Here is a 21,298-nt window from a genome sequence, read left to right as displayed (position 1 = left end):
ATAAAGAGCATATTTTTGTTTAAAAAAATATAAAAATTCATTTGTTAATAAAAAATATTACTTCAGTACAACTCTATTTTGCTCTAATTATAGATTAATTAATCAGAGTCGGACTCGTAAAATGTATCCCCCATGTCAGCAGTTAAACCCATTTTTAAATTCCCATAGCAACCCTTATATTTTCGGATGATGTCGCCCCATAAAAACACCCCATCGCATTTGGGACACATCCCTTTTACAGGGACGTACTGTCCCGGTTCTAGAAAAAGTTTCGACAGACATATTATGTGACTCACCAAGTCACATTCAGGATTCACACAAGTGAGTCTTTTGCCATCGATAATTTGATGGCAAATAAAACATATAATGTTGTTTGCTTTTTCAATACAACTGTCTTTTGATATTACAGAGTCAGTTGTTTCTTTTGTTTCTGTTACCTTTTTACTTATCACAGGACCATAACAAATTGGCATGTGGAATGGTGGAGGCTTATCTTCCTATATTATGCGTTTTGATAAAAAAAAAATAATTAAATTAAAGACACTTACAGGAAATTGCTTTGCAAAATCTTCATTTAACCAGCGAACAGTGAGAGGTAGACGGTTCCACGGTCCTGTTCGTAGCATCTCAGCTAAAATTCTTAAACAGTAGTCAAAAACCCTTTCTTTAGACTTCTTAGATGCAACATGATGTAGACGACGAGATCTGGAAGGGTGCTGCCAGGCCCATTCGAACTGGAGTAAACAAAATACAAATATACAATAGCTGAGACATATTAACATAATAACTTACTCGTAATGCAGAAATATCATTGGGGAAACCATAAATTATTAACACCATGGACCTAAAAAATTTAATTGTAACTATACACCATTTAATTTCAAGAATAAGTATTTTAAGGAATTAAACGTGTAAGAAGTTCTGTTTGTGATTAAATTAACTTTTAAACGCTTAATATACTGAAAAAGTGACTTACCAGGGTCCCCTATTACTCGTCCTTCTTGCCCCACCAGCATACTTTCCTTTGTTGTGCTGTTTTATCCTGCGATTTGGATCAACCGTGTAACCAATATATGTTCTTCCTTTATATTGGGGATTAAGGCAATACAGTAAATAAACACCATAAAAACTTTCGATTGTATCAGCGGACATGTTCACAATTCAAAATAATTAAAGGTTATGTCCATAGATAGGAAATATTTTGCCCAGAGAGAATCTCCTGAAAAAAAAACATTGTCTATGAGTTAAACACTTTTCATAGATAACACCATAGATTGAAGACACTCCTAATGATTATCTATGCTCCTAACCTATCATTTTATGGGGTTCGACAGTTGTCAGTAGCTGTATAATAACAAATGATAATTTTAATGATTTAATTATTTTATGTTAGTATTATAATAAATAATGTTTAAGTATAATGTAGTGCAAGTTTTACTCTTCCTGATGTTAATATTCACAGGTATGCATTGTTATTTGTTAAAATATAAAATGGGCATGTAGGTTTCAAAAGAAAGGGTTATTTTTCAATGTAATTCTATTTTAAGGGATAGACTGCCAGAGGGCAAAGGATAAAATGTATGAGAATATAAAAACTTCAGCTGCTTGCTTTAGAAAAATGAATGCAACACATCAAACTGGTTGTACTTGTAAGTATTGAAAATGCTATTGCTTGTGGCACAGGTGAATAAGGCCCTTATTTAATTTTAGCTGCCCCTTCGGGCTCTACAGGAGTAGTACACGTTATAGAGTCTCAGAAAGATTTAAACTTTCTTTTAGAGAATGGTACAGCCCCACCATATATCCCCATAATGCCAGTGAGCTTATTTCGCCATGAAATTATGCATGTTTTAAAAAATAGCAATAAAATATCAGGCTTGATTGTTTTCAAACAGAATTTCAGCAGTCTGACCCATTATACCCACGATTTAAAATGCCCTAATGAGTTATCAAACATTGAAGGTACTTGTAAACACCAATGGAATGAGTATGGCACAGGACTATTGTTTGAGGACTACCCATTTCCAATATTTTATCTAGACAACGACAGTTATGTTCAAAAAATTGTAGATTGTTTTAAGAAGTTCAATGACTTTGATTATAGTAGTCAATATGAAAGATCGTTGTGTTCTCTGGAGTTGACTTCTTTTATGTTTGCCACAACTGACACTCCTACATGTATGAGGTTGTTAAAGGCATAAATCTATTGTTTTTGACCCTTTTTTTGTAAATTTGTGGGTTTTAGGAGGTCAAATTCTAAGAATAACTTAAATCCTGTAAAATTTTGTGATCCAATGGGGGACAAAAATGTGTTTGCATCCCTCTTTCCTCTCGAAAATACAACAGATTCTACTGATAAAAAATATATTGTTGTTGCTTCGAGGATGGATACCACTTCGTTTTTTAACGACGTTTATCCCGGGGCCATAAATCCCGTTACTAGCCTTGTAACTTTATTGTCAACTGCCAATTTGCTTAAGAAGATGTTACCAGAAAATAATAATTTCGGTACTAATTTTAAATTTCTTCTTAATTTAAGTACTTATCTTTTTTTGTGACGATTTTTTCCAGATAAGAACGTATTATTCGTCGTGTTTTCCGGCGAAACGTACGATTATATTGGTTCCCAAAGAATGGTTTATGACATGCAACAGGGTGTCTTTCCTGTACCTTTCGACGCCAGTGTGCAAAATCCTGTTCCCCAAATTCGTTTAGAGGACATTGGTCTTTATGTTGAACTGAACCAATTGAGTAAAGCAAAAGAAATCGTTGCCCATACTTTAATAGAAGACAGAGAGGTATTTAAAACTTCCTTAAAGAACTTGGCAAAATATGATGGTGTAAAAAGTGTCCTTAAAAGGTTTTTTTACTGAACATAACTTAAGTCTAATCAAATAACGCACTTTGTTCAGTAAAGGTCCTTTTGGAAACACTTATCATCTGAACCTGCTAATCGTTTTACTTATTTTTTCTTCTCTTTAGTTGGCGAATTTTGTGACGATGTTAAGAAACTACAATCCGAACGTAAACTTAAAATTTTCTAAAGGATTGCTGCCCCCTTGTTCTTTACACAGTTTCCTCAAAGAAAAACCCGATTTCAGAGGTTTAGTTTTAACTGATCATCAGATTGGATATTCTAATCATTTTTATAACTCCATTTATGATACCGTTGAAAATATTGACTATTATTATTATAACGTGACTCCAGAAAATACCTCAAATATCCCAAAGGACTCTATTCAGGCTTATGTCGCTAATATCTCTACCANTTCTAAAGGATTGCTGCCCCCTTGTTCTTTACACAGTTTCCTCAAAGAAAAACCCGATTTCAGAGGTTTAGTTTTAACTGATCATCAGATTGGATATTCTAATCATTTTTATAACTCCATTTATGATACCGTTGAAAATATTGACTATTATTATTATAACGTGACTCCAGAAAATACCTCAAATATCCCAAAGGACTCTATTCAGGCTTATGTCGCTAATATCTCTACCATGATCTCGAAAGCTCTATACGAAAGCGTCACGGGTAATAAATATAACAATAGCAATCTTTATGCTGATATCGTTTTGGTAAATCCCTCAGGAATATGATGGTGTGTTATAGTTTTATATTAGAAAACTAATTTTAGGTTGACGAGCTTTTTAGTTGTTATTTGACCAATCCGAATTGCAAAGTCCATAAAGCTATACAGAAAAACGAGTTTGCGGAAGAACCTTTAAGCCTGTACGTGGGTGTTCCAGTTGCGCCCAACCTTATTAGGAGTTTAATAGGTCTTACGTTGGGCTGGCTCACAGGAAACGTTTACGAACTCAAAGATAATAAAACTTGCACTAACGATCCAAAAACACCAGTAAAAAATACTCTGTGCTTTGTAAAGAACTGTAACTACTATTATAAATCTTTTTAGGCCTTTCAGTACTTCCATATGTCCAAAAGTTTACAAGATTTAAATAATACAGTCTGTTATCAGACCACAATGAACTTTAGTGAGGCTGTAAGCCCAGCTTTTATAATTCCAGGTGAGAATTTTTATAAAAGTTTGTTGTGTTGTTTTTGAGACAATTGTCTGCAGATTACGACTGGAGATCGGGAAAGTACAGCAGTTGGACTGAATCGACTTGGCGCGATTTTAATGTAAGGATGTACTTGCAACCTTCTCCAGCCCATGAAAAATTCACGATCGCTTTGGGCTCAATCACTTTCATCCTCTCTTTAATTTTGATCTACTTTGTAAAGTCCAGGTCTAACATTCTGTTTCCTGCTCCTCCTCCAGAATGGTAAAAAACGCTGCATTATAATTTAAATTTTTCTTATTAACAAAATGTGAAATATTTTACAGCGCACCCACTAATTGTTAGAGACTGAAGAATTTTTAACTAGGCAATCTACTAAGTTTAATTTATTTGTACATGATCTTCGGATCGTTTTCCACGTTCTTTTGTTGTAATAAAATTAATTTACTTACAAAAATGTCTTTTGTGCTTTTTATTAGATTTTAAGTATATATTTATCGAGTTTTGTTCGACTGACAAGGTTAGTGACAGACAAAGTTTTCATAAAAAATCCGACACTAAATTATGAATAAGTACGTAATATCAGTTTACCTTAATTGGCAACTTCTGCTTCTGTATTTTCGTTAACTTGAGATATATATTGTAATGCATTTTGGTATGCTCTTCGAACGGCTTTTCGATCAGTCGGTTTTCTTGGTTCGTTTGACTAATGGAGTAATAAAACGATTACAAGTACGTTAATATAAGTGCTGTACACGTACCTTTGCCTCGTCTCTTTCGACATCCTCACCCAAAAGTTCTAACTTTTCAGCTGGCAACCACTGCCACGTTCGTTTTGCATCGAAAAATAAAACTAAATAGACATGTTCAGTATGATTGGCTTTTAAAGCCATTACTTCCGGGGGTGGAGATGGCATAGGTACTCCGCAGTGAACGTAGCCTGTAACATTTCTCCTTTAAACTCTTTGTATTTTCAGGTCGTTTATAAATTACTTGGGGGATATTTTCTCAAACATAAGAATCATAAGCTACTGGTTTATCCCCTCCCACACAAAAAATATTTGATTGAAGTATTTAACTTAGTTAAGTATAAGACTGATACCCTCATCCCTGTATGAGTTCATAAGACTTAAATGAACCCCCCCCCCCATTCTGTTGTATAATTTATAAGAAATACCCTTTAATAAATCTTTTCAAATATTTAAAAGAAATACCTTTTGGCATCTCAGGGTCAATTATAAGGGCTGGATACCACGGATAGCCTCTGCATTTGGCCCACACGAGTTGTAAAGGTTTCAGTTCTGCCTTGTTATCCCCTCCATCCCCATTTTCGATTCCTGACATTTCCGCAGTACTCAGAGAAGTTTCGGATTCCTCGTCGGTCTCGATTTCTGATAATTCATGCGAATAACACGTTGACAGGCTCGTTCCACTGTCACTATTCTCGTCAGCTGATGTTTGATGGCCCGCCCTGTAGACGAGAAAGCTGTCGGGGACCGAAGGATCCGACCCTTTGGCATCGACTGACATAGAGTCAGTGTTCCTTCGGGGACGTCCCTTCTTTCTATCAACAACAGCATTGAAAAAGAAAACTTTCCAAAAAGATCACCTTTTTACATACTTTTTTGAATTTGTTGATATAGAGTCTTTGTCGTCCTTTTCCTCATTGGGTTTTTTGAAAGCTGCTTGGGCTTTTTTCGTAAAAAGAACCGCAGTCCTTCGGTTTACTCCTGTAGGAGAACTGCCTGACGAAAAATATAGAATGAATAAAATTTATAATAAGTTTGCATCATAATTGTTACTTGTGCTTTGAGATGAAACTTTGGAGTCAGGTTTTTCGTTTTCGCCATCACTTTGGGAGCTTTCTGCGTTTGCCAAGGCCTTTTTAGCTTTGTTTAGTTCACTTCTGACCAACTTGACCCTCTTGGCTCTAGCAAGTCCGTGTTTTAAAGCTTGACTCTTTGCTAACAATTCTTCCAATTTTGTTATCACCTCTAGACCTGTCTTTCCCTAAAAATTATAAAGAACTACTTGTAAAAAAGAACGTAAATCGATATAAATTATTTATTTACTTGTATATTTTCCAACTCCCTGTCAATATCGGAGGCTAATGATTCCTCATTCAAGTGAGAATTTTGAGTACTGGAGTCTTTGCTTTCATTAAGGAGTCCTGCAAGTTCTAAATCTCGTCTGGCTTGTCGAAATATGGCCCCACACTGGTCTCTCATCTTTATAGCAGCCCTAAAATAACAATATTGTATTTTGTGATCTATTTAAAAGACCTTTCCTACCTGTAAAATACTGTATCTCTGTTGTTATAAGCCAAACAGTTTGCTATCATTAAATCGAAGTCTTTTTCCATGCTAGTCAGGTCCTGGTACTGTCCAGAATCAAGTTTGTTTCTCATTGTGCTCAGATCCATAGGTTCCGATACTACAGTCATATAATCTGGTACCTTTAAATAAAAGATGTTTACAAGGCAAATAAATGTTAAACTCAAGTCTTTTTTACCTCCTCTAGGTCCACAGGTTCAGTGAATATTTCATTAGTGTCCTTACTTGCAGTAAGTTCTAAAACTTTCCTCAAACTGGCCTGCAGGGGGTTCAACTGGACGCTGAGACATCTCTCACAGGCCTTCGTATATTCTACTTTCATTTTCTCCCTTTTTCTAACCAATTCGCATAATAAACGTGCTCTTTCGAGATCCTGTCTCAAACATTGCCAGTATTTTAATTGACGACACAGTTCGATTATATCGACATTTGAAGTGTTGGAGTCCCTCGGGCCTCCGACCCCGTACAAATCTATTATAATTTCAATTAAATAAGGGACTAATAAATAAATAATCGAATAGAAATGATAAGCAGTGAAAATAATGCAAAAATTAGGTGATTTGAGTCCTATAAATAAAAATGTGAGTAATTATGTACAGGATGGACCAATTTGGTTTTAAATAAATCCATGCTGTACAGTTATGGAAGATTAATGAAGAGTGCAAACGAACGACTCAGGAGGGTGCAGTTTTTAATTGAAGACCCAGTTATCCAAGGGCTTTATTATTACTGTATTTTCTTTTTTGATCATAAATTTTAAATAATTCAGCCCATGATAACTTTAAAAAGAAACACCCTGTATAAGATAATATTTACCTGAGTTGGCGGGTGCGTTTTCGATTTTCAACACCTCTTTGTTCGACAATTAAAAGAAAATACATATTAAAATACCAAAACACAAGTTTATAAACAAAAAAGAAAAACAAATAGCCGTATTATAACTTACCGTGGGCGCTCTGCAGTCTTCTCAAAAGTGGCACTCCGTTCCTGTACTGTCTCTTCAACGTCCAATACGCTATCAGTCTTTGTATAAACTGAGATTTCTTCTGTATGGTAACCAACGATCCTATTTCTTGAATCCTTTCGGGTGGAATCGTAGGTATTAATATCACGGGGGCGGAACCTCTCTTTTTCGCCAACATTTTGCGAGCCTGTTTCATTTTCTGCTTAGAATCCTCTTTTTTTTGTTCCCCTATTAATTATAAAACACAAACGTAGCTTTTGTTCTTATATTCCTTTATATTTTAATGCCTTTCCCATGGAGATTGTTTTTTTAGTTGTTTTGACCCCAAAATTTTGTGTCCTAAGTTCACCATTCTGACTATTCGAAATAAAGCACTTACCGTTATCGATAGGCGCATGCGTATCGCAGTAGGCAGTTTTCTGTACTAAAACAGGCTGGGAATCACCACCGTCTTTGACTGTGTCCATCTTCATATAAAGACCCGCCTGCTGCGCGCACGTCACGTGAAAAGCGGAATAACAATTGGTCTTGTGACATTGTATACAAGCTCCAACGCTCTTTTGTTTGCAAATATAACAGGTTAATCTCCATCTAGCAGCCGGTATCGTTTCTATAGAGTCTATTGGTTCTAGAAAGACGGTGTTGGCAAAACGAACCTCGGGGATCCACAGAGCGCAAACAACATGCGCCCACTGACCTCTGTCTGTCTGTTTGAAAGCTCCGCCCTGGTTTGGGCACAGCACACAGTCCACGGCCCGACTAGGGGACTGCAGGCACCTAAAGACAAACATTAATTAACCTTTACATTTTTTTTAATGTATTAGTAAAGTACCGTCTACATAGCCATTGCCCTTCTGGGATGTAAGGGACACCATAACAATCCTGATGGACTGCCAAATTGCACATATCACAAAACAGTATTACGTTTGTGTTTTGACATTCACCATCCATGCAGATACAACAAACTGCATCATCATCGACTACTGTGCCTGCTTGGCCATTAACATTGGCCTAAAATAAACATGTTACATCAGAAATTAGGCAGTTAATCGCATAGCTATACCAAGAAATATGACTCCTTTTCCAATCTGTCCATTAACAGCTCTAAGGAGTCCACTGATACTGGACTAAGTCCTTGGGCTTCCCTCTTCTCATTCATAATGCTTAACCATGCAGTATCTTCTTCATCAACATCATATTCCACCTCACCATCAAGCTCTTCAGCACTTTTCTCTATAAATCTGATGTAAGCCTTAGGCCTGGGAGGGGCATCACATATGTTGTAGTTGTCTAATTCTTTAAAATTTGCCTGAGGCAATTTTAGAATAGGCTCTTGCACTTCTTGACACTTTGCAGATAGTTCTTCCTGGGCCAGGTCATCATTGGAGATGACATCTAGTTCGTCATTAATATTAACCCTTATAAGCTGACCGTTCACTTCAAATTGAACCATTTTCTGTTGTTCTTCAAAGGACAAGGGCTCTTGTGCGGGTATAACAGAGGTCTGCTGTGTTTTGGGTCGTGCCCTTCCTATATTAAATCAAAATGTAATCTATTGCATTTTTTTATGTTTATAGTAGGTAATCGATTATTGCATATTATTATTTAACAAAAGAGTGTAAATTGAAGATTTTAATGGCTTACCTTTTTTATTTTTAGGGGTACTGGGCAAGACAGGCAATTGCGCCTGAGGGTTCTCATGATCAAAACTTTTGAGGTGATATTGCAATCCACAAACAGATTTGTACGTTCTCCCGCACTTTTCAATAGGACAGGTATAAGGGGGCCCATGGTCTGCACGAACTTTTTTACAATGTTCTAAAATATCAAAGTCTAAGCCCATTGTTTAGGTTAGGATACTTGTAAACAATTGGGTTAATTTGTTGGTTATGATTGATGATGGCGTTTCTTAGGTAGGCAACCAAACATGCTTGTTAGTGTAGAGGAAAGTATAACTAAAAGCGCGCCTAAAAGTTTTGAATTGTTTCCCGCCATTAAAGTTAAGCGATTGTTGCATTTATCATTAGCATAAGTGCACAATTTCTGACTATATATTACAAAACTTTACTGGTAATGGATAGACAGATCGTTTGTACTGCCTTCTAATTAATCGCAATCGTTTTGTGTTGCGGTTTTTGTTATTTCATGAAAGTATATACAGGGCGTTTGTTGCCTTGTAACTATGTATAAACTTTCTTTAAAGTAACGATAAGTGTAATAAGCGTTTGTATCTAACGTTGCTGACTACGCAGCTCATTAATGAGTGTAATTTAAGCCTTAAGTGCGCAAATAAGCACGAATGCGTTTTTTGCGCTGATGCACATTCTGAAAGTGCGCGTTCTGGGAACCTTTCGTGTTTTATGGCAATTAATGATCGTGTGTTGCGAATTCAAGTATTTCCTTACACAAAATGACCTCGATACGTATCGCAAGTACTAATAAGTAAGTATCGTGGCGACGGACAACGAGTTGTCGAGTAGGCTGAGCTTTCCGCAACAATGACCACGGCTTGCAGAGATGGCGAGCGATGTTGTTGTTCAAGGCACACTCAGTTTTCTCGTTTCTCGTTCGATTTTAAAACAGCCGCGCACACACACAGGTGTTATTTGATCGGCAGTGAAGAAGTTGATCTCGTGGAGGCAGAGAGAGACCAGAGAGCAAGTCGAAGGATCGCATCATCAGTTATTTGGTGACCTTTTGCCAGGTGACTTGTGTATATACGCTATTATATTTGCACTGCGAGCGCTGTGTGCTCGTTTACAATCGCAACAACATCAAGTGGTAATGTGAAACAATCGCTCTGTGTTTGTGTCTGTGTAGTGTGTGTCGATTCGCGCTTGTTATTATTATTGCCACAGTACCGTTCCCAGCTAATGCGATTACTGATTAACCGATGGTCCATGTGTAACAGGAAATAATATACTAACCCACTACCGCTGGTACAGAGGTGACACTGGTCGAAACCAGACCTTTTTTCAACCCGGAATTCGGTAAGAACACTTTTTGCAATCGCTCCCACGACAAAAATTGTACTTTCTAATTCGTTTGCCTTTTTCCTACCTTTGCCGCGCCTTTTTATCACACACACATCCGCACACAAACGACCGTCACCCCTTGCAATAAGCACCTGCATTCAAACGAACCTTTCGTAATAATTAACAATATCCAACCGCAAATAAAGAAACACCCTGTATGTTCGTCGATCAGTTTGCGCTTTTTTTATAGAAACTTGTGCGACTTTTCATCATCTTTTTCCTACATAACACCGCGCATCATGATGCACGGCTGCCTTTAATTAGCCAGTTAACTAATTAATTACACGAATGGTTTCTCTACAAGGCAATGCGAAGTTTTCGAGAAGTTGCGATTTAATTAAACTTATAAACACATACCGTTTCGTATACAGGGAGGCTCTAGAGGGACTTCTAAAGTGGGAGGGGGGTCACACGGAGATCGATTTTGAAGAGGCGGTGCGGGTTTGTAAAGGTGGGACGAGGCAGCTGGGGGGCGTTTGGAGAAGTGGGGGGAGACAGACACAAAGATTTAAAGCCGAAATAGATCGTACGCCACTGTTTTCTATAAAATCCCCCGTGTACAATTAATGCTTATAATTTATTCGCCAGGGATAAGCGACAATTTCTTGTAAAGTAACCGAAGCAAACAAACACGTGAAGGTGAACAACTATGAAAATTACTGGCTTTCTATGTGTACTGAAAGTTATTACTTATGTAGCTTTTTGATTTATAAGTACTTATTTATTATGTACCATCGATTATTTATTTGTGTTAGATTTATTGCTACAGAAATGATTAATATTTCAGATTTCATTCAAACTGCTGCTAATAAATATTTGAATAGCAGAAGGAAGAAATCATTATTAGTGTCGGGCACCTGTTTGCTTTCTAAAAAAATCTACCTACAACATTAATTATATATTCATGCCTTTAGCATAACGCTTCTCTATACAAACGTGCATTTAAATAAAATAAATGTTAGTAACCTTCCCTCTTACAGTCTGACCGCAAACGTCTTTGCGCGCAATTCGTTTTTGAAAATTTTGCCAATCAATTTTTGTCAATTAATGTCACCAACGAATCGGTTTCTCTGCCGATTAAAAAGTCCCGTTGAAAAATCTAATGCATAATAATAAACAAGCCGTATTTTGCTTGGCAGATATATAAGTTTCATTTGAATATTCAAATTGATCGCATTATAGAATTAATTAATGCGCGCTTCAATAATTTGTTGATTTATACGTAAACATTATAAATTATAACCCATTCGAATGTATTTCGAAAGTTCTTTTATTTTTCTACAAGTTCCACTCTTTTATTAATTTAAACCTGTTCCTTTTTAATTCATTTACCATTAATGTTAATTTATTATTATATATTATTCCTATCCGATTCACAAAAGTTAACAGTGTATCTAAACTATTGAAATTCTGATAAGATATCAATTTCGATTTTCCCTTTGTACGTTTTTATGCTTTTGGTTTTTCAACTTAAGACTAATAAAACGTTTTTTTTTACATCAAAATAGTTAATAATAATAATATAGGAAATTAATACCTTTTCAATACTGTTTTTTGTTACTTTAAATTTTTTTACGACCGTCATGGTCATTACGTGATGAATAAATTATGCAAATGCGGATGACTTCAACAGTTAGGCATAAAAAATATGGTGTGGTTTTTTTTTATCAGCTAGCAATTTGTTTAAGTCGCCTATTAAACAGAAAAACGCAAAGTAGCACTTGAGAAGGTGTCGAAACCTGAGATTTTTCTTTCTGTAAAACATCCACGTGATTTTAACGAGAACCTAAAAGACCTACGAATAAAATCATTTTTAAAAGTGATCAGTAATGATGGATAAACATTAAAAAGCCACGAACAGATAGATATAATAATAAAACGCAAATTGTTTACATTTTCTGTTCCATTTTACCAATATGTTGGTACCTATTACTATTTCCTATGCGTTACCATACCGAAGGTATAAGTATCTTACAGAATACAGTTCGAGTTTTATATAAAACTAAAAACTTGAACTCGAAACAAGTTGGTTAAAATAAAAATGGACTTGCTGCTCAGATCTAACTATCTTTAACAAACGCGTGTTGTTGTTGATGATGGTAATACCGATGGTCCACTCTGTTGGGTGAGAATGGTTGTTTTGCGAAATAACTTCCTTATAAAAATCGCCCTTACACGTTTTATTTTGTTTGCTAATCGTATGGGTTAAAAATACTAATACGAAAAAATCTTTCTTCCATATTATTGACTGCATTTTTTTAGATCAACAAAAATGGACCTTTCTTCTAAAATTTACGTTTTGCTACTATCACTTCTAGTGTCGTTAAAACAATGCCATTCCGAAAGGGAACACAAGGTAAGATGTTAAATATTTTTTATTACTTAAATGTTTAATGCAGATGAACGGTTTTTATTTACGCTTTTCATTAATTAAGGAAATTGGATTATTTTGACTAATTTATTTTGATTGATTGCTAATCTCTGGATCCTTGTACATGTAATTTTGTTATCAACGATGAAGCAATGAAAATAAACTATCGTAATGTTTGTATTATCTAAATTAATGTGGCGCCTAGACAATATTTAATTGACGAACGATTACATTCATTAAAAAAAAAGTCACAAAAATCGGTTATCGTTTATTCTTGAACCCATCATGTTAAATATATATGATAAATAATGTATCTAACATTATTTTCGTGGTACAACTGTTTTGTTCAAATAGGTCCACAATATCGTTTTGTATCCCGATCGACATTCCTGGTGTCAAACGACAGCCATCAAACAAATTGTTGCGTCACCAGGATACGAACCCGTAACTATAGATAACAATGTGTGTGTGGGGGCCTGTTACAGCTACAGCATCCCCCGCACACAACCAGCTGAACCTGGGGAACTTATAGGACCCTACTGTGACAGTTGCAAACCCGCCGACAGTCGCTGTTATCATGTAAACTATTTTTTAAAGGGTCTCCCAATACTCACGACATTTACCCTGTTCGTATCTTTACAGGTGACCCTCCACGACGACAAAAACTCCTCAAAAACAATACAAAAACGAGTCCAAATAATCACCAACTGTTCGTGTTCCTCGTGTGACAGAACTGAAGCAAAAGATTGTGAAATTTCTGACGAAAACACGTCGGAATTACCGTCAGACCTCTTTGCCCTCTTGCACCCTAACACCTCCACTGAAGATCAATCGAAATATCCGTTGCCAGAGCTTCCGGAATTGCTCCACATGAGTCCCTCTGAAGACGAGAATCATTCTGCCATCGACATCTCCGACATAACGCCAGAGAAAAGGTTCGAAATCAACGCAAAAATCATGACCATCTTGAAGGCGATCCAAAGTGGAGACGATGACTCCCAAAAACTCGAATACGACAAAGATCAACTGAAAGAACTCCTTCAGATAGTCGAAGGAACGCAACACAGACTGGACGATAAAAATCTCGTCGAGTTCATGAACTTTGTCAAAGTGCACAACGAAGAAGATCTCCAACTGGACTTCAGCAAACTGAACGAAGTGGTGGAGATATTCAAGAAGAGCGAAAATCTGGCCGCCAAGCACAGAAACTTCGGCTTAGGCCTGAAGATCCCTAACGTCAACCAAGATTCCCAAAAGAACAACGAGGATATAGAACGGGACTTTGAAACATTCAACAGGAAAATGGGCGGCAATCTCAACAAGAATTTCGGCATCGAAGGGTCCCATTATGGGATGAATCCTCATTACAAGGGAAGCCATGTGGGCATGGGTCTTCATCCCAGGGTGGGTGGCATATCCACGAACCTTCTCGAAGACCCAAAAGACGCAAAAAAATTGGACGATGCCAAAAAACATCACCATCATCACGCTGGTGAAGAACAACATCTTGGGGTCGACAGGGGACATCTGGTAATAGGCCCCCACGGGAGCTTGGCATTCTCCCCAGATGCAAATATTGAAGAGAAACTCAATCTGGAAACCCATCTGGTCAAGCCCAACCACGAGGGCACAGAGATCGAATACGAGAACCATCCGAAAAGGCGCAAAAGACGTGTCAAGTGAGTACCTGTCAATTAACATTAACATATAATGTTGTAGTGAGTGTGTGAGATTTGAAATGTTAAAGGGGAGTCTTGTGATTGATCTGGAGCAGTTTTATACGTAATATATTTTTTTTTTAATTGAGTTTTTTTGTGGATTTAGTGTTGTACTTACATATACTTGTACATAGACAGCTAACATATTTATAATTTTTATTTTTTCTCTTGTTATTTTTTCGTTTTGTACAAATGTCATGCAGCTTTCAACTGATGTTTAATTTTTGAAAATTTTCGTCTCTTAACCAGTGTCCCATTGGCGTTTTCTGAAATTTTCGAGGCTGTGTGCGACGTTTTAGTCAAAAGTTGTTGTTTTATCTTTTATCCTTGTTATTTTATAACTATAATAGTCTAATAGGATTTCATAGGTTTTATATTCTTTCACGAAATAAACAATTAATCGAATAACCATTGTTTTCATTTTTTTTTCAACAACCCCTCCCTCCCTCTCCCTCAAAAATCACAGTTTTCTCGAAAAGGGGCCGAAAATAGTGAAAATTACAAAAAACTAGAATAGAAAATCATAACTTATTAGTACTTTAATGTTATAAAAAAGTGTAACTGTTTTCAATCAAATTTTTAAATAAAATGTCTTTAAAAATATTCCTAATTAATTAATTATTTGTAGGTAATATTTTGTGGTTTGCTGGAGGGTAGTATTTAGTTTCATCTAAAACAGTTGTTTTCGTGAAAAAAACGTTTTCTAATTTTCTTTCTAGTTATATTAGTACAGCTGTAATATTTGCCGTATGATGGGTTGCCTATATATGAAAGTATAAGTTGTAGTTATTTTAAAAAGGAAAATACAAATTACCATTGCATCTACATGCAAAAAATATAATTTAAAGATGATAATTCATCAATTTACTTTAATGAAACCAAGGTTATGACTCTATTATAGCCTTTGTTTCAAATTGTCCCGGCGCCTCCGCCAAAATTTTTCAATAAAAACTTAGTTAATAATATTTGTATATAATTATGAATGTCCCGTTTTCAGAAATAAGATAGTTTATAACAAAAGTTTACTAAGTATTCGTATTTAATACCCAGATACTTGTTTAGTAGCTCCTAATAAAAATGTGTAAAGGTTTCAACCAAATTTTGCAAGAAGCCTTTAAAAATATTATAATTAATTGATTATTTCTAAGTAATATTTCGCGGTTTGTTCAACAATAGCATTGAGTTTCACGTAAAAAAAGCTGTTTTAATGAGAAGAAGCGTTCTTTAACTTTGTTTGTAATTATATTGCTAAGATTTGAGTAATTGCTGTGTGTTGGGTTGTCTATATATTACATTACAAATTGCAGTTTAAGTGTAAAACATATATAAATTGTCATCCCTAACTGCGTCTACATGGGGAAGACTTAATTTAAAGATGATAATTCATCAATTTACTTCAATGAAATCGAAATTATGACTCAATTATAGCTTTTGTTTCAAATTGACCCGGCGCCTCCACCAAAATTCTTAATAAAAATTGTTGATTAATATTGTTTATATATCTTCATAAATGTCTCGTTTTCAGAAATAAGACGATAATTTACGACAAAAGTTAACTAAGTATTCGTAATTAGTAACCAAATACTCCTTTAGTAGCTCCAAATAAGAATGTGTAGGGACTTTCAAACCAAACTTTACAAGATGTCTTTAAAAACCATTATACTAATTAATTAATTAATTTTAAGTAATATTTTGCTGTTTGTCCGACAATAGCATTGTTTCACCCAAAAAAAACCTATTTTGATGAGAAGAAGCGTTCTCTAACTTTTTCGTAATTATATTACTAGAGTTGAATAGTTGCTGTATGTTGGGTTGTCTACATATTACATTACAAATTGTAGTTTAAGGGTAAAATATATATTAATTTTTATTCCTAAGTGCAACTACATAGAAAAAACTTAATTTAAAGATGATAATTCATCAATCTACTTCAATTAAACCAGAATTATAACTCAATTATAGCCTTTGTATTAGATTCTCCATTGAGTTTTTCAATAAAAATTTTTAATAATTGTTGATAACGTTTGTGTATCTTCATTAATGTATTATTATTGGTATTGTATTAAAAGTTGTAGTTATTGTAATACCTATTATGTAATATATTTGCGAAATATATATTATGCAAATGTAGAAAAAGTTTTTTTTCCTGTCTTCATTATACAGTCTAACTACGATCCTACTCCCAACACCCTGTACATTCAACCAAAAATACTTGTAGTTCCAATTTAAAAGTAACTTTCAAAGTCAAATAAATAATAACACACACTTTTACTTATCATTACAGCAACTTATTAATGAGGTAATTATAAAAACAAAAATACATTTAAACAAAATAGAAAAAAAAATACAAACAAATCTTCGCTCATTTAATATTCTATTGTAACAGTTTTTGTTTTAAGATACTCATTAAGAGCCTCTTGGCCTGTAATAAAAAAATATAATAAAATTTATTAATAGTGTGTGAGTGTTTGTGTTTGGAACACAATTATGTACAGTTACGAAACGTGGGCGATCGTCCAAATGGAAGCAAATCAGTTAGAAGTGTGTGAGAAATGTGGTGTTATAGGCGGATGATTAAAAGTACTGTAGGTTCGAGATGAGGACGTGTTGGAAAGAGGATGAGAGGAAGTCAATAAGGAAAATGAGACGAAGGAGTGTAGGACACTAGTTTGAAACATGTTAGATGCAGAAACTGGAGTAAAGGGAGGATTTTCGGAAAAGCGATGACTGGCAATCGGTCTTAGGACTTACGACTTAGTAATGGTGATGATTATGACATGATAAAAAACATGATAATAAAATAAAAAAAATATTACCAAGATCCTTTCCGAATCCTGACTGTTTGAATCCTCCAAAAGGAGCTGCAACGTCTGTTTTATTGTAAGTATTTATGAAAACAGTGCCGGCTTCTATTCTCTCTGCAAATTTCATCGCTTTAGAAAGGTCTCTGGTAAACACCCCCGAAGCTAGACCAAATTCAGTGGCATTGGATCTTCTTAATACTCCATCCAAGTCACTAAAAATAAAGCACAAAAGAAGATAAAAATTGCACTTAGTACAGTTATAGTAAAACCACCACGTACCCATCGTCAAATTTACTAATGACCATGATGGGTCCAAAAGACTCTTCTTTGGCAATGTACATGTGGTCTTCGACACCTGAGAATATCGTTGGTTCCAAAAAGTATCCGGGCCTGTTTAATCTCTTTCCTCCGTGCTCAAGTTTTGCCCCTTCTTTAACCCCTATCTCCACGTACTGCAGCAATTTCTTAAGATGGGCCAAATGATTTTGGGGTCCATGGGACGTCGATCTGTTAAGTGGATCTCCTATTGCAATCTTTCTAGTTTCTAAAACCACCCTCTTGACGAATTCGTCGTAGACACTCTCTTCCACGAAAAGCCTCCCAGCTGCTATGCAGTTTTCACCCTTGTTGAAGAACACACTCTGCATCCCCTGCAGAAAAAGAAATGTAACAATGATAACTAGCTTTTATTTAATCTTATTTTACTTACAATTCTCACAGCCTTCTCCAAATCGCAGTCGTTGAATATAACTAGAGGGGATTTCCCGCCGAGTTCTAGCGACACCTTCTTCAGATTTGATTCGGCACAGGATTTCATGATTACTTTCCCTATGTCTGTGCTTCCTGTGAATCCCAGTTTCCTTACGTCTGGGTGACTTGATAAGGCGCTACCAGCCACAGTACCTACGGATGGGCAAAGAAATTGCTAAGGGTGGATAAATAATATTGAGAATTTACCTGAACCAGGAAGGACGTTAATGACTCCTGGGGGAATACCAGCTTTGACAGACAATTCCGCAAACTTAAGGGCTGTTAATGGGCACACCTGGGCAGGCTTGATTATCACAGTGTTACCAGCAGCCAAACAAGCAGCCATTTTCCAGGATAACATCATCAAAGGATAATTCCAGGGGGTAATAAGGCCACAAACACTAAAAAATGATGCAGTTGTCAAGCATTTTTCTCTAAAAAGACAATCAATCTTACCCTACGGGTTCCCGTCTGGTAAAACTGAAATTCCTGTTGGGTCTGGCATGATTTATGGGGATGGTTGAACCCTGGATCTTGTCACACCATCCGGCAAAATACCGCCACGTTTCTATGCTCATTCCGACGTGTGTCTTCAGGGCCAAAGTGTAAACCGCTCCGGAATCAATTGACTCAATAGTTGCCAATTCTTCACGATGTTGGTACATCAAATCTGCCAATCTGTAATTAAAAAAATAAGTGAAATAGTATTCTGAAAATTCATTTCTGAATTTTCACCCACTACACACTACCTCAAATTAATGAGGGAAAAATTGTTGTTGTTGTCACACCCGCGCCGGGAATCGAACCCGGGACCTTTGGCTTTACGCACCAATGTTCTGACCACTAAACTACGAGAGGTGACAACAACAACCACGACCAACCGACCTACAAGGTTAACGATCCGTCGAACTAATGTAACTATATACTGAATATACTATGATTAAACATACATATAATTTAGATATCTTTTAGAAGTGAGTTAGTTTAATATGAAATATTATTCTGAAAATTCATTTCTGAATTTTTTACCCACTACACGCTACCTCAAATTAATGAGGGAAAAATTGTTGCTGTTGTCACACCCCCGCCGGGAATCGAACCCGGGACCTTTGGCTTTACGCACCAATGTTCTGACCACTAAACTACGAGAGGTGACAACAACAACCACGACCAACCGACCTACAAGGTTAACGATCCGTCGAACTAATGTAACTATATACTGAATATACTATGATTAAACATACATATAATTTAGATATCTTTTAGAAGTGAGTTAGTTTAATATGAAACATTATTCTGATAATTCATTTCTGAATTTGTCACCTCTCGTAGTTTAGTGGTCAGAACATTGGTGCGTAAAGCCAAAGGTCCCGGGTTCGATTCCCGGCGGGGGTGTGACAACAACAACAATTTTTCCCTCATTAATTTGAGGTAGTGTGTAGTGGGTGAAAATTCAGAAACGAATTTTCAGAATAATATTTCATATTAAACTAACTCACTTCTAAAAGATGTATAAATTGTATGTACGTTTAAAAAAATAATTCATCATTAATGAAATACTTAAAATAAAAGTCACTCACTTGAAGAGAAGTTGTCCCCGCTCTCTAGCACTGATTTTACTCCATTCGCCCTTTTCGAAAGCTTTCTTTGCCGCCTTCACAGCTTTATCAACATCTTTTATCGACGCATATTGAACCTGTGTCAGTTATTAATGTAAAAAAAGTCATAATTTATAATAACTAGGTACGTTACTAATTACCGTGCAAATAACACTTTCGTCCGCAGGATTGATTGTTTCGAATGTTTTGCCACCTTCACTGTCCACGAATTGTCCATCGATGAACAGTTGACATGGGAATTTAATTTTCATGTTATTCGTTTCCAATTCGATCGCCCTGTATTTTATTTCCGCGGGGGCCGAACCGCCCCTAAGTTTCAAGATGACTGCGAGTCCGAATTCGTCGAAAACGGGGGCGAGGTACACGTCTTCATTTTCAAACTCCACCTTGGCAATGTCCTTAACTTCTTCTACAAGTCTGCAAGATATTAAAAGTGACAATAAATGAACCGTTAAAAATAATGGGATGCAAATTCTTACCTTACTACGTCCATGGAACCTGCACCTGAGGCGAAAAAATCCGTGCCATCTTCAACGTCTGTTATCAGAATATTTTCCCACGATTTTCTTAATGATTCAACGATGTCTTTTTCTTCAGGGGTGTATTCGATTTGAACTTGTTCAGAAATCTTGTCCAAAGTATTAGCTTGCTTCATTCGCCCTGTGAAAATAAACAAAAATTTCAGTATGTGCTCTTTCTAAAACAATGTTTTTTACCTCCTATTTTGACCCTCTTAACGTTCACCAAAACCCCATCTCGACCAGAAACTAGCAACCCATCTTCATGTATCACCCCATTTTTGGTACCTTGTATTTGAACTTCTGTTCCTTCAGGCTTTTGCTTCCTCCATATGGAAGAACCATATAGGAATGCTTCCTGGGGTTGAGAAGTGTTGGGCAAGGTCAATAAACAGGATGCTCCAGGAACAGAATCCATACCCCTTATGAAGTTGTGAAGTTCTCTTCCAGTTTTATTCCAGTCAATCTGAAAATAGGTCCCCTTGGTGATCCCTTTGGAACTCCATTTATTTATCTATTTATTACCTTTTGGAGTTCTGGTTTATTCAGCATTGGATCGTAAGTGGCATATTTGTCGTTTTGTGGTTCTTTTGGGGCTATCCCACTGGCCACCATGTCGACTGACCTGGCAACTGCTGAAATCCCAGTGGGATATAAAAATCGTTTGTACAGGGTGTCAACTGTATCGTCTGGTTCCACCTCGCATTCTTCCTGTAGGAGTACAGGGCCAGTATCGAGTCCATCATCAGCCCAAAATATCGAAAATCCTGCTTTTTTATCTCCACAAATCAGTGTCCTAAAAAGTGAAAAGTTTCCTCAGAGTTTATTTTGATTCGGACTCCAACATCCCCCACTTCTCAATCCGTTATTAATATGTTAATCATTGAATGCATTCAGATCTTGTTGCAATTCATCTTTAAACAATTTCGGAAAGCTGCTGATAATTGGGCTATCAATAGGTCAAATTCATTGATAAGAACTGGTGTGCAGAATGTTAATCTTTTTAGTACAATAAATTATTTCACATTTACAATCTTGCGTAATTTTGATTTCATCCTTCCTCATAATTTTATAAACAAAAATACAAAACGGTTGTGTAAAATAACGAAAAAATTTAACTGCGAAGTATACATAATTATTAAATAAAATATACCCTAAAGACTGTT

At 36.0% G+C, this 21,298-nt stretch overlaps 5 protein-coding genes across 7 annotated transcripts in view; 2 read left to right on the top strand and 3 right to left on the bottom strand.

Annotated features, from left to right (window-relative positions):
* On the bottom strand, positions 1-4,696 carry LOC108735817 (structure-specific endonuclease subunit slx1). Its single transcript, XM_018467980.1, has 5 exons — positions 4,612-4,696; positions 977-1,219; positions 793-844; positions 549-734; positions 1-497 (listed from the first exon to the last, which is right to left on the bottom strand). The coding sequence occupies exons 2-5, from the start codon at positions 1,150-1,152 to the stop codon at positions 99-101; spliced, it is 813 nt and encodes a 270-aa protein (XP_018323482.1). The 5' UTR covers positions 1,153-1,219; positions 4,612-4,696; the 3' UTR covers positions 1-98.
* LOC108735811 (nicastrin) lies at positions 1,322-4,477 on the top strand. Its single transcript, XM_025975197.1, has 11 exons — positions 1,322-1,462; positions 1,548-1,649; positions 1,711-2,185; positions 2,246-2,508; positions 2,572-2,798; positions 2,983-3,046; positions 3,278-3,576; positions 3,636-3,857; positions 3,915-4,026; positions 4,080-4,284; positions 4,347-4,477. The coding sequence occupies exons 1-11, from the start codon at positions 1,408-1,410 to the stop codon at positions 4,363-4,365; spliced, it is 2,043 nt and encodes a 680-aa protein (XP_025830982.1). The 5' UTR covers positions 1,322-1,407; the 3' UTR covers positions 4,366-4,477.
* On the bottom strand, positions 4,478-9,401 carry LOC108735809 (peregrin). Its single transcript, XM_018467968.2, has 14 exons — positions 8,962-9,401; positions 8,381-8,847; positions 8,150-8,328; positions 7,697-8,094; positions 7,300-7,545; positions 7,170-7,205; positions 6,532-6,824; positions 6,312-6,475; positions 6,093-6,261; positions 5,823-6,030; positions 5,642-5,765; positions 5,235-5,584; positions 4,782-4,960; positions 4,478-4,726 (listed from the first exon to the last, which is right to left on the bottom strand). The coding sequence occupies exons 1-14, from the start codon at positions 9,158-9,160 to the stop codon at positions 4,613-4,615; spliced, it is 3,126 nt and encodes a 1,041-aa protein (XP_018323470.1). The 5' UTR covers positions 9,161-9,401; the 3' UTR covers positions 4,478-4,612.
* A 263-nt stretch (positions 9,402-9,664) lies between these two features.
* LOC108735814 lies at positions 9,665-14,846 on the top strand. 3 transcript variants are annotated; one of them, XM_018467976.1, is made up of 4 exons: positions 9,665-10,307; positions 12,615-12,708; positions 13,078-13,302; positions 13,366-14,846. In XM_018467976.1, exons 2-4 carry the CDS (start codon positions 12,625-12,627, stop codon positions 14,404-14,406), a joined length of 1,350 nt encoding a protein of 449 aa, XP_018323478.1. In that variant the 5' UTR covers positions 9,665-10,307; positions 12,615-12,624; the 3' UTR covers positions 14,407-14,846. The 3 variants fall into 3 exon arrangements, with proteins under 3 accessions (XP_018323478.1, XP_018323476.1, XP_018323479.1); XM_018467974.1 differs by lacking the exon at positions 9,665-10,307 and adding an exon at positions 11,895-12,477; XM_018467977.1 differs by lacking the exon at positions 9,665-10,307 and adding an exon at positions 12,528-12,550.
* Positions 14,847-16,692: 1,846 nt separating this feature from the next.
* The window catches only part of LOC108735799 (cytosolic 10-formyltetrahydrofolate dehydrogenase), a 5,762-nt gene continuing 1,156 nt past the window's right edge, over positions 16,693-21,298 (bottom strand). The window contains exons 2-12 of the mRNA XM_025975223.1: positions 20,658-20,947; positions 20,331-20,598; positions 20,094-20,274; positions 19,755-20,031; positions 19,576-19,691; positions 18,452-18,673; positions 18,203-18,396; positions 17,955-18,148; positions 17,525-17,895; positions 17,258-17,457; positions 16,693-16,863 (exon numbers count right to left, since the gene is read on the bottom strand). Coding sequence (XP_025831008.1) covers positions 16,808-16,863; positions 17,258-17,457; positions 17,525-17,895; positions 17,955-18,148; positions 18,203-18,396; positions 18,452-18,673; positions 19,576-19,691; positions 19,755-20,031; positions 20,094-20,274; positions 20,331-20,598; positions 20,658-20,947 — 2,369 coding nt within the window. The 3' untranslated portion in view covers positions 16,693-16,807. The remainder of the gene's footprint in view (positions 16,864-17,257; positions 17,458-17,524; positions 17,896-17,954; positions 18,149-18,202; positions 18,397-18,451; positions 18,674-19,575; positions 19,692-19,754; positions 20,032-20,093; positions 20,275-20,330; positions 20,599-20,657; positions 20,948-21,298) is intronic.

The sequence above is a fragment of the Agrilus planipennis genome, unplaced genomic scaffold (genome assembly GCF_000699045.2).
Source record: "Agrilus planipennis isolate EAB-ADULT unplaced genomic scaffold, Apla_2.0 scaffold69, whole genome shotgun sequence".
Lineage (NCBI taxonomy): Eukaryota > Metazoa > Arthropoda > Insecta > Coleoptera > Buprestidae > Agrilus > Agrilus planipennis.
This window is presented reverse-complemented; position numbering and strand designations above follow the sequence as displayed.

Excerpts from the sequence above, each read along its gene's own strand:
- LOC108735811 (XM_025975197.1), top strand. The coding sequence starts at position 1,408 with ATGTTTAAGTATAATGTAGTGCAAGTTTTACTCTTCCTGATGTTAATA. Across the intron at positions 1,650-1,710 it reads ACATCAAACTGGTTGTACTT|CTGCCCCTTCGGGCTCTACA; the intron begins GTAAGTATTGAA and ends ATTTAATTTTAG. Across the intron at positions 3,577-3,635 it reads TTTATGCTGATATCGTTTTG|GTTGACGAGCTTTTTAGTTG; the intron begins GTAAATCCCTCA and ends AACTAATTTTAG.
- LOC108735817 (XM_018467980.1), bottom strand. The coding sequence starts at position 1,152 with ATGTCCGCTGATACAATCGAAAGTTTTTATGGTGTTTATTTACTGTAT. Across the intron at positions 845-976 it reads ACGAGTAATAGGGGACCCTG|GTCCATGGTGTTAATAATTT; the intron begins GTAAGTCACTTT and ends TAAATTTTTTAG. Across the intron at positions 498-548 it reads ATTTTGCAAAGCAATTTCCT|GAAGATAAGCCTCCACCATT; the intron begins GTAAGTGTCTTT and ends CGCATAATATAG.
- LOC108735814 (XM_018467974.1), top strand. The coding sequence starts at position 12,446 with ATGATGGTAATACCGATGGTCCACTCTGTTGG. Across the intron at positions 12,478-12,614 it reads CCGATGGTCCACTCTGTTGG|ATCAACAAAAATGGACCTTT; the intron begins GTGAGAATGGTT and ends GCATTTTTTTAG. Across the intron at positions 13,303-13,365 it reads CCGACAGTCGCTGTTATCAT|GTGACCCTCCACGACGACAA; the intron begins GTAAACTATTTT and ends GTATCTTTACAG.
- LOC108735809 (XM_018467968.2), bottom strand. The coding sequence starts at position 9,160 with ATGGGCTTAGACTTTGATATTTTAGAACATTGTAAAAAAGTTCGTGCA. Across the intron at positions 6,476-6,531 it reads AACCTGTGGACCTAGAGGAG|GTACCAGATTATATGACTGT; the intron begins GTAAAAAAGACT and ends TTTTATTTAAAG. Across the intron at positions 5,585-5,641 it reads ATATCAACAAATTCAAAAAA|AAAGAAGGGACGTCCCCGAA; the intron begins GTATGTAAAAAG and ends TGTTGTTGATAG.